The sequence below is a fragment of the Amblyraja radiata genome, chromosome 28 (genome assembly GCF_010909765.2).
Source record: "Amblyraja radiata isolate CabotCenter1 chromosome 28, sAmbRad1.1.pri, whole genome shotgun sequence".
Classification (NCBI taxonomy): Eukaryota; Metazoa; Chordata; class Chondrichthyes; order Rajiformes; family Rajidae; genus Amblyraja; species Amblyraja radiata.
The window spans coordinates 4,610,541-4,622,496 of NC_045983.1; the positions used below are offsets into that span (position 1 = coordinate 4,610,541).

The 11,956-nt window shown below is 47.0% G+C and overlaps 1 protein-coding gene across 1 annotated transcript in view; it reads left to right on the forward strand.

Moving 5' to 3' along the window:
* Positions 1 to 9,924, forward strand: part of rflnb (refilin B) — a 58,646-nt gene extending 48,722 nt beyond the window's left edge. Inside the window, exon 3 of the mRNA XM_033045624.1 lies at positions 8,785 to 9,924. Coding sequence (XP_032901515.1) covers positions 8,785 to 9,118 — 334 coding nt within the window. The 3' untranslated portion in view covers positions 9,119 to 9,924. The remainder of the gene's footprint in view (positions 1 to 8,784) is intronic.
* Positions 9,925 to 11,956: the final 2,032 nt, after the last annotated feature.

Here is an 11,956-nt window from a genome sequence, read left to right on the forward strand (position 1 = left end):
CTAGCTGAGTAGAAGGTGGCTGATGTATTGGGCAATACTGTAAGGGGAGTCTTGGTAGACAAAAGTGCTGGAGAAACTCAGCAGGTGCAGCAGCATCTATGGAGTGAAGGAAATAGGCAACGTTTCGGGCCGAAACCCTTTCTCAGTCTTGTTTAGCTGGACTGGAATGATAAGCCTGTCGATTAAGTATGTGGGCTTTGCTTAATGTGCTGCCTGGTCTCCACCCAGCCCTGGGAGGGTTCAGAAACCTGTTTCTGAAGACTTGTTGTGCATAGTTTGTACTGTGATAAGTTGAGCCGCTGTATTAATGTTTTTTAAATGATTGAATAGGAATCCATCATAAAGGTTGTTTCCTTTTATGGGTGTGATTCCAGTAACGACTGCTTCATCTGGGTCAACGTGTCCTTTGCTGGAACAACTGATAAAACAGCATTGAGGGGAAATAGAGACAAAGTTCTGGAGTAGCTCAATGGGGTCAGGCAGCATCTCTGGAGAAAAGGGAGAGGGGATGTTTCAGGTTGAGACCCTTCTTCGGACTGAGAGTTGGGGAGAGGGAAACTAGAGGTATGAAAAGGTTTAGAACAAATCCGAGCCCACTCTGGAGAATAAGAATAGGTGACGTTTCGGGTCGGGACCATGTTTAAGTTTGATTTCAGTACATTGGAGGGGTGGGAGATTGCAACCTTCACGTGGTCCACACTGTTTCGACTAATGCAATCAACCCGACGTACACAAACAAGATCAAATAGACCAAGTTGACCTGCAACTTTAGGCTGGGCATGAAGAAGTAGATTGGAGAAAACTGGAAGAGAGGTGGAGGCAGGACAAAGCCCAGCAAGTGTCTTGTTTACATATCGTTCATTCATTTAGTCTATATCTCTCTACATCACCATCTATATCTCTCATTTCCCTTTCCCCTGACTTTCAGTCTGAAGATGGGTCTCAACCAGAAACGACACCCATTCCTTTTCTCCAGAGAGTGATCCCCACACATTAACACTACCCTACATACACTAAGTACAATTTGCACTGATACCAAGCAAATTAACCTACAAACCAGTACGTCTTTGGAGTATGGGATGAAACCGAAGATCTCAGCTGGTATGATCTCAGCCAGGATATAGGATACAAGTTACATCAGGAAATAAAATTGGCATGTTTAGTTTAGAGATACAGCACGGAAACAGACCCTTCGGCCCTCCCGGTCTACGTCGACCAGCGATCCCCGCACAATAACACTATCCTACACCCACTAGGGACAATTTTTACATTTACCAAGCCAATTAACCTACAAACCTGTATGTCTTTGAAGTGTGGGAGGAAACCGCAGATCTCGGAGAAAACCTACGTGGTCACGGTACAAACTAGGTACAGACAGCACCCGTAGTCGGGATCGAACCTGGGTCTCCGGCGCTGCATTCGCTGTAAGGCAGTAACTCTACCACTGTGCCACCGTGACCACCCTCTCCCTCTAAGCATGTAAAAAAGGCAATGTTACAGTGGTCATGGGAGATTTCAATATGCAGGTCAACTGGGCAAATCAGGTTGGCACCGGACCTCAAGAAAGGGAATTTGTAGAGTGCCTCCAAGATGAATTCTTAGAGCAGCTTGTAATGGAGCCTACCATGGGAAAGGCAATTCTGGATTTAGTGTTATCATAAGTGATAGGAATAGAATTAGGCCATTTGGCCCATCAAGTCTACTCCAGCATGCTGATCTCTCTCCATCCTAACCCTATTGCCTTCTCCACATAACCTCTGACTCCCGTACTAATCAAGTCATACAGCATCCAAACAGGCCCTTCAGCCCAGCTTTACCATACTAGCCAAGATGCATCATCTACACTACTCACCTCCCCGCATGTGGTCCATATCCCTCCAAACCCCTCACATTGACGTACCTGTTCAAATATCTTCTAATTGTTGTTATAGGACCTGCCTCATCTACATCCCCCAGCAGCTCGTTCCATATATGGACCACCTTCAGAACGAAAAAGTTGCCCCTCGGGTTTCTATTAAATCTTTCCCCTCTTCCCTTAAACCTATGTCCTCTGGTTCGTGATTCCACTACTTTGGGTAAAAGTTTAGTTTAGTTTAGCATCATGTGCACCAAGGTACAGTGAAAAGCCTTTGTTGCGTGACTGTGCATTCACCCTATCCATTCCCCTCATGATTTTATAAGATCACCCCTCAGCCTCCTGCACTCCAATGAATTATGTCCTAGCCTGCCCAACCTCTCCCTATAGCTCAGGCCCTCAAGTCCTGGCAACATGCTTGAGATGGCTGCTTCATAATAAGGTTCTCTGTGGAACATGGCCACTTGATGTAAGAAAATGGAGTTGACCATACGACTTCTCAAACCTTGCCCCCTCATCTCCAACTTCTCCCTCTAAGCTTGTGAAACTCCAGCAGGCCCACCATCCTTTCCACAGCCTGACCACGTATCTGCCACCCATTGCCCATCATCCCTCACTCCACTCATCTGTTGAGCTGAGTCTCCAGGTTGTCATCACTCCAAACCCCCCTCATCTCCCACACACATTGTCCTTGCCTCTTCTTCTTCTTCTTTCGTGTGCCGTGCACAGCCTAAAGTTGTTGGACAACTTGTTCTATTTAATCTTCCGTTTGTGCACATCGAATTGATTGCATTAGTTGAAACAGGGCAGACCACGTGAAGGTTGCAATCTTCCACCCCTTCCCTGCCTTAGGGGTGTCTAGTCTAGTTTAGTTTAGTTTGTGGATACAGAGCGGAAACAGGCCCTTCGGCCCACCAAGTCTGTGCCGACCAGCGATCCCCACACATTAACTCTATCCTACACACACACTAGGGACAATTTACAATTTTACCGAAGCCAATTAACCTACAAACCTGTACGTCGTTGGAATGTGGGAGGAAACCGGAGCACACGGAGAAAACCCACGCAGGTCACAGGAGAACGTACAAACGCCGCACAGACAGCACCTGTAGTCAGGATCGAACCCTGGTCTTTGGCGCTCTGAGGCAGCGACTCTACCGCTGCGCCACTGTGCAAAAAGGAGAGGCCCACAGCTTGTTCAATGCCACAACACAACTTGTGCTTGTGAATTTGTAAAGGCCGGGACTTGAACAAGAAGGTCCCTGGGTCTGTGACAAATCACTCCATTAATGCCTGCTAACTCCATTCAGTTCCTCGGCCTTCTGCCCCTGCTGCCAAAAGTGAAAAGTGATAACTGGGACCTTATGCAGCTTGGCAACCAAAGGGAATTCAGAACTGGAAAACAAGCACACATTAAAGCTGAGAAATTCAGTACCAGAAAGAGAAAAATAGGGAAAGATTGAATTAAGTGTAAAACAAAACAGACAGATCAGGAACTATTTGAAAAATTGGTGAATTTTAAAATCTCACTTGATTTAAAAAAATTGGAAAGCTTCTAATAATTCTGGTTTTATGCCAGAGAGGAGGCCTGCTAGTGAAGGCAACTTATGCTTGTAATTATAAGATGTATACAGACAATGTGTTACAGAGCTGAGAACCATATTCTACACTCTGGATCTTCCCCTTTGCTCTACCTAACAATGGCCCAGTGGCGCAGTGGGAGAGTTGCTGCCTTAAAGCGCCAGAGACCCGGGTTGAATCCTGACCACGGGAGCTGTCTATACGGAGCCCGCATGCTCTTTCCATGACCACGGGTTCTTCCCGGGTGCTCCGGTTTCCTCCCACATTCCAAAGACGTACAGATATTTAATGAACCAGATTTGATAAAGGAACTCGAGGTAAAGGAACCATTAGGAGGTGGCGACCACAATATAAGTTTTAATCTGCAATTTGAGAGGGAGAAGGTGATATCGGACGAGCTGGTATTGCAGCTGGGCAAAGGGAACTACAGAGGCATGAGGGAGGAGCTGGCCGCCAAAGTTGACTGGAAAGGGACCCTAGCAGAGATGACGGTAGAACAGCAATGGCAGGAATTTCTGGGAATAATTCGGAAGATGCAGGATCTTTTCATTCCAAAGAGGACAAAAGATTCCAGGGGGAGAAATAGGCGACTGCAGCAGACAAGGGAAGTCAACGACAGTATAAAAATAAAAGTGAAGGCGTATAGTGAAGGATTGGGGAGCTTTTAAAGAACAGCAGAAGGTAACTAAAGATAATATGGGGAGAAAAGATGAAATACGAAGGTAAGCTAGCCAATAATATAAAAGAGGATAGCAGGACTTTCTTCAGTTGTATAAAGGGTAAGTAAGCGGCAAGATTGGACGTTGGACCGCCGGAGAATGATGCTGGAGAAGTGATAATGGGGAATAAAGAGATGGCAGAGGAGTTGAAGAACTCTTTAGCAACAGTCTTCACTGTGGAAGACGCCAGCAACGTGCCTGAAATTCAAGAGGAAGTTAGTGGAGCGGCTATTACTGGGGAGAAGGTGCTTGGGAAGCTGAAAGGGCTGAAGGTGGATAAGTCACCTGGACCGGATGGACTGCACCCTAGGGTTGTGAAAGACGTGACTTTAGAGATTGTGGAGGCGTTGATAGTGATATTTCAAGCATCACTAGATACAGGAGAGGTCCCAGAGGATTGGAAAATTGCCAATATTACCCCGCTGCACAAGAAGGGAACAAAGCAGAATAGTGGGAACTATAGTTAGTCTGACTTTGGTGGATGGTAAGATGTTAGAGTCCATTATAAAGGATGTGGTTACAGATTACTTCGAAGTTCACGATAAAATAGGCCAAAGTCAGCATGGCTTTGTGAAGGGGAGGTCTTGCCTGACAAATCTGCTGGGATTCTTTGAAGAAGCCACTAGCAGGACAGACAAAGGAGAGTCAGTAGATGTTGTCTATTTAGATTTACAGAAAGCCTTTGGTAAGGTGCCACACGTGAGGCTGCTAAGGAAGGTGAGAGCCCACGGTATCAAAGGGCAGATACCAGCATGGACAGCAGGTTGGCTGGATGGCAGAAGACAAAAGGTGGCAATAAAGGGGGCTTTTTCTGGTTGTCTGCCGGTGACTAGCGGAGTTCCCCAGGGGTCGGTGCTGGGGCCGCTACTCTTCACGTTGTATATCAATGATTTGGACGAGGGGATTGAAGGCTTTGTGGCAAAGTTTGCAGATTATACGAAAATAGGTGGAGGGGCAGGTAGTGTAGAGAAAGCAGGGACTCTGCAGAAGGGCTCGGATAGGTTGGGAGAGCGGGCAGAGAAGTGGCAGATGGAATATAGTGTAGCACAGTGTGGAGTCGTGCATTTTGGTTGTAGGAATAAAGGCGTAGACTATTTTCTAAATGGGGAGAAAATCTAGAAATCAGAGGTGCAAAGGGACTTGGGAGCTGGTGCAGGATTCCCAAAATGTTAATCTGCAAGTCGAATTGGTAGTAAAGAAAGCAAAATCAATGCCAGCATTTATTTCAAGAGGGCTTGTATATAAAAACAGGGATGTAATGCTGAGGCTCTAAGTTACTGGTAAGGCCGTATTTGGAATATTGTGAGCAATTTTGGGCACCATATCTAAGGAAGGATGTGCTGGCTCTGGAGAGGGTCCAGAGGAGGTTTACAAGTATGATCCCACGAATGAGTAGGTTAACCTATGATGAGCGTTTGTCGGCACTGGGCCTGTACTCGCTGGAGTTTGGAAGAATGAGGGGGGGACCTCATTGAAACATACAGAATAGTGAAAGGCCTGGATAGAGTGGACGTGGAGAGGATGTTTCCACTAGTGGGAGAGTCTAGGACTAGAGGTCAAAGCCTTAGAATTAAAGGACGTTCTTTTAGGAAGGAGATGAGGAGAAATGTCTTTAGTCAGAGGGTAATGAATCTTTGGAATTCTTTGCCTCAGAAGGCTGTGGAGGCCAAGTCAGTGGATATTTTTAAGGTAGATATAGATATATTTTTGATTACTACAGGTGTCAAAGATTATGGGGAGAAGGCAGGAGAATGGGGTTAGAAACATAGAAAATAGGTGCAGGAGGAGGTCATTTGACGCTTTGAGCCTGCACCGCCATTCATTGTGATCATGGCTGATCATCCACAATCAGTAACCCGTGCCTGCCTTCGCCCCATATCTCTTGATTTCGCTCTATCTATCTATCGGGACGACAGATGGCACAATGGGCTATGTGTTCGGCTGGCAACCGGAAGGTAGCCGGTTCGAATCCCGCTTGGAGTGCATACTGTCGTTGTGTCCTTGGGCAAGACACTTCACCCACCTTTGCCTGTGTGTGAATGTGTGTGAGTGACTGGTGGTGGTCGGAGGGGCCGTAGGCGCAGATTGGCAGCCACGCTTCCGTCAGTCTGCCCCAGGGCAGCTGTGGCTACAGAAGTAGCTTACCACCACCGAGTGTGACTGAGGAGTGAATGAATAATGCGATGTAAAGCGCCTTGAGTATTAGAAAGGCGCTATATAAATCCCATCCATTATTATCTAACTCTTTTAAATTCATCCTGTGAATTGGTCACTACTGCCTACTGTGGCAGGGAATTCCACAAATTGACAACTCTCTGGGTGAAAACGTTTTTCTCATCTCAGTCTTAAATGGCCTCTCCTTTATTCTTAGACTGTGACCCCTGGTTCTGGACTCGCCCAACATTAGGAACATTTTTCCTGCATCTAACTTGTCCAGTCCTTTTATAATTTTATATGTTTCTATAAGATATCCTCTCATCCTTCTAAACTTCAGTGAATACAAACACAGTCTTTCCAATTTCTCCTCATATGACAGTCTCGTCTTCCTGGGGATCAATCTCGTGAACCTACGCTGCACTGCTTCAATCACAAGGATGTCCTTCCTCGAATTGGGAGACCAAAACTCCAGGTGTGGTCACACCAGGGCCCTGTACAACTGCAGAAGGACCTCATTACTATACTCAAATCCTCTCGTTATAAGGCCAACATGTCATTAGCTTTCTCCACTGCCTGCTGTACCTGCATGTTTACTTTCAGTGACTGGTGTACAAGGACACCCAGGTCTCGTTGCACTTCCCTTTTTTCTAATCTGACATAATTGAGATAATAATCTGCCTCCTCGTTCTTGCCGCCAAAGTGGATAACCTCACATTTATCTACATTATACTGCATCTGCCATGCATCTGCCCACTCACCCAACCTGCCCAAGTCACCCTGCGGCCTCATAAGCATCCTCCTCACAGTTCACACTGCCACCCAGTTTTGTGTCATCTGCAAATTTGCGAGTGTCACTTTTAATCCCCTCGTCCATGAGAAAACCCATGCGGTCATGGGGAGAACGTACAAACTCTGTACAGACAGCACCCGCTGTCAGGATTGAACCTGTGTCTCCAATGCTGCAAGCGCTGTAAGGCAGCAACTCTACCGCTGCGCCACCATGCCGCAGGTGATGGGTGCTTGATTGGAAGATTGTTGAATAGAGGTCAGAGATGAAAAGAAGGATGAAATCTGTGAGATGAGGAGCGAAGGGGCATAGAATGTGAAGCCAGAGGAAGGGATTAGGTGGCTTTTTTTGCCCCATAAGTGGATGCACAACCATATCTCCCACTATACTGGCCCCCACTCCCCTCCCTAACCAAACTAAACTAAAGCAGATGCTGGTTTAAATAAAAGGGCACAAAGTGCTGGAGTAACTCAGCGGGTGGGGCAGCATATGTAGAGAACATGGATAGGTGACGTTTCTGGTTTGGTGTTGGGTTTAGCTTGGTTAGGATTAGAGAGAGAACTTGAAAACAGGCCCTTCGGCCCACCAAGTCCATGCCGACTATTGATCATCCGTACACTAGTTCTATCCTACATTTCACAGAAACAGATTAACCTACAAACCTGCATGTCTATGGATGGTAGCAGAGTCATCTTTGGCTCGTCGCACTACTTTCCCTGTCGTCCTGTTGAGTATCAGAGTCCTCGTTATCACCTGTACCACAACCAACAATGGAGCATTGTGGGCTCCAGCTTTCCTTGATTATTGTTGCGTTTTACATATCTTCCATTTATTTGTCCCATATATCTCGTTTCTCTTTTGCCGACTCTCAGTCTGATGAAGGGTTTCAACTCGAAACATCACCTATTCCTTTTCTCCAGAGGTGCTGCCTGTCCCGCTGAGTTACTCCAGCTTTTTGTGTCTATCTTTGGTTTAAACCAGCATCTGCAGTTCCTTCCCTTCGCATTGAGTCATGGGTCACGGATGGGCACGTTGGAATTGTAGAACCAGGGAGGGTGAGCTGTGACTTGATGAATAGTTTAGTTTAGACATACAGCATGGAAACAGGCGCTTTGGCCCACCGAGTCTGCGCCAACCAGCGATCCCCGTACCCTACACACACTAGGGACAATTAAAGTGCCTGGCCCACTTTCCAGAGTTACTCACGAATTCTCCCGAGTTTTCCCCTTGATTCAAACTCGGGAGAATTACGGTAATAGCCAGCTGTAGGTACTCGGGGCTATTTATTTTACTCGTGGACATTTTTCAACATGCGGAAAAAACGTCCCGACTTACCTGATGCCCCGAGTACCTACGGTTGGCATTACGAGCCGCTACGAAATATCTACGGACTCCTACGGACTCGCTACGGACATTCTCTGAGTTTGAATCAAGGGGAAAACTCGGGAGAATTTGTGAGTAACTCGGGAAAGTGGGACAGGGCCTTTACAATTTTACCAAAGCAAATTAGCCTACAAACCTGTACATCTTTGGAGCATGGGTTGAAACCAGAGCACCAGGAGAAAACCCACCAGGTCACGGGGAGAACGTGCAAACTCCGTGATGGAACCCGGGTCTGTGGCGCTGTGAGGCAGCAACTGATTCATTGTGATAATCAGCCCCTGTTGTGTGCTTGTGTGTTGCAGGTACACCTCCTCGGTGAAGTACGACTCCGACCGGCACTATATCGACAACGTGTTCCTGCAGCACTCCTTGGGCGTCGGCTCTTGCCGCCAGACCGTGGTGTGCATCCCCGACTGCACATGGCGCAACTACAAGACGGAGCTGAAGTTCGAGATGCAGCGCAAGCCGCAGCGCTTCCTCAGCGCCGTCATCGTGTACCCCAAGTACGCCAAGACTGTGTACACCACCACTGTGGATTACAACTGCAGGAAGGCCATGCGGCGCTTTCTATCCAGCGTGGAACTCGAAGTGACGGACTGCATTAAGCCAAGCTCCCCGACATTGTGTTTCCCCTGAATCCAATTCTGCCCGGGACCCTCCTATTGCTTCTGAACTCTGGCGGCTTCAGAACTGCTTCAAAACTGCATTTCTTGCCCCCCCCCCCCCCCTCCTCCTCCCTTGCATCTTAGAATCCTGAGGATTTTCTTCATCATAAATAGAAAAAGAATTAGGAATTTATTTTAGAGATTTTGATGCCGTTAGTGTATAAGGTAGGACTAGATTGTGCGAGAATCTATTTGATCTTTCTTCCATTTAGTATGTTGGGACTAAAGATTGTGGGGGGGGGGGGGGAGGTGGACAGTGGGTTGGAAGCAATCTGCCCAGGGTTCGTTCTGTGGGGGAGTGCCATTGGTGTTTAACATGAGGTCTTGTGCGGGGGAAGATGGGGAGGGGGTGCGTTGGCAAACCTGGCCGTGGCACCCAGCCAAAGGCAGACCCTGGGAACGCTGGAGTTCGACGGCCACGGACAGGAGCCAAAGTTCCAACTCCAATAAAGTTCCACTGCACGCTTGACTTTTTCGGTTCTGAACGTGAGAAGAATTTGTCACGGTGAACAAATACGGGGGAAATTCTGCGTCTTGATGAACTTGGTCAAGTGACCATCTGCGGTGGAGGGTTTGGCAAAATCGGAGGTTGGTAATCCTAGGTCTTTACCTGGTGCCAAGAAGTGGGTTTTAATGCGAGTTCTTCTGGGCTGTCTTCACATAGAAACATAGAAAATAGGTGCAGGAGGAGGCCATTCGGCCCTTCGAGCCAGCACCGCCATTCATCGTGATCATGGCTGATCGTCCCGAATCAATAACCTGTGCCTGCCTTCTCCCCGTATCCCTTGATTCCACTAGCCCCTAGAGCTCTATCTAACTCTCTCTTAAATCCATCCAGTGACTTGGCCTCCACTGCCCTCTGTGGCAGGGAATTCCACAGATTCACAACGCTCTGGGTGAAAAAGGTTTTTCTCATCTCAGTCTTAAATGGCTTCCCCTTTATTCCTTGATTCCTTGAGGAGGGAGAGAGAGAAAGAGAGAGAGAGAGAGTTTATGATGAAAGAATAAAAACATGGTTACCGTGGGCATGGGCTGCAGTCTGATTAAAGAATTCCACTCTAACCTTGCAAGAGGCGGGGGCAATTTCAAATGCCGTGGTGCCTTTTTATCAACATTTCCCAGTGGAAAGATATTTAATTTACTGCCTTTTTAGGATTTCGCTATCTATTCATTCCTTTGGGGAGGGGGGAGAGAACACAGAGTTTATCAGTTGTTTTAGAAGGAACTGCAGATGCTGGAAAATCGAAGGTAGACAAAAGTGCTGGAGAAACTCAGCGGGTGCGGCAGCATCTATGGAGCGAAGGAAATAGGCAACGTTTCGGGCTGAAAACCAAAGGAAATAGGCAACGTTTCGGGCCGAAACCCAAAGGGGTTTCGGCCCGAAACGTTGCCTATTTCCATCGCTCATAGATGCTGCCTCACCCGCTGAGTTTCTCCAGCACTTTTATCCACAGAGATTATCCGGATTTGTTGATGCACAGAGCCTCATCCCTGCTGTTTCCAATCAAAATGAGTTCTCAACATTACGGAGACGGTGTATATGTGTGTGTGAGTGTGATTGTGTGTGTGTGTGTGTGTAAAAATGACTAGAGGATTCGCTTGTCCTGAAGTGAATGCTACAAAAATGTATGGCGATGGGACATTAGACCAAGTCTGTCCCTACCCTGTCCCAATGTTATCTGGCTGTTCCTCCGAAGAAGGAAACCTTGCCCAGGTTAATGTGCCCATCCAGCCCATTTGTGGGTAGATGCCAAGTGCTTAATCTGTCACCAAATTTCAACCTCCTGTACTTCTGTCATGTCTTATTGCCTTCCGAGCGTTTTGATTCATTTGCGTGTAAATATTCAAGAGTGAACCAAGACCTATAAGACTATGCAATTCTGGTCATTTTAAGAACGTCTGTTTGTTTTTGTGCATTCGGTTGCTGAACGCCCCTATGTTGACGACGTAATCCAGTGGATGTGGACTTGTGTTCCATTTGGGGTCTGGCTAACTTAATTGCAGTCACAGCCCATCCAATGTTGGGAAGAGTGTGCGCAGTTGGCATAGAGTAGTGTGTGCATGGAAGGGAAGAGTGGGGGGTGAACAGTGGGAGAGAAAGAGAGAAAAAGCATGTTAGAAATCTGAAACCCTCACTGCTGGAAATGCTCGGCAGATCAGGCAGTACCCGTAGTGGAGAAAAACAGAGGACATTTAGGGTTGACCTTTCCAGAATGTTCCTGGTGAAAGTACTGTTTGAAATGCAGAATAATTTGGTTATCGTACAGTGGAAGGTTTGAAGGAAGTCCGAGGTTTAGAAAGAAAAAAGGCACAATGTGCTGGAGTAACTCAGCAGGCCAGGCAGCATTGCCCCCGCCTCTTGCTAGAGAACGTAGATAAGTAACATTTTGGGTCAGGGCCCTTCTTCGTGGGATTTAGAAGACCAAAAGGGGAAGATTTCTCTTACTAACTGTGTCATTATTAAAGTTATTGTGTTAAAGAGGGCATGAGATTGTTGATAGAGGCAAAGTACTGGAGTAACTCTGGGCCAGACAGTATCTCTGGGGAGAAAAAGGATGTGTCAGGGCTGTGTTTTAAACATGTCTTGGTCTGGGTTAGACAGCTGTGGTGATGTCTTGATCTTGCAGCTTCTTTTCAAGAAGACATTAATATTGGCATGAAGTGAAAAGAGAATTTACTGCCAGGCACAGTTTCAACATGTAGTGCGTATTCCACGTTTCGCAGCAAGAGCTATGGTTGGGTTAGGGAAAGAGTCAGGACGATTTTGGTCGCATGAAAGCACTTCTAAGCTACAGAAGAGCTGCTTCCC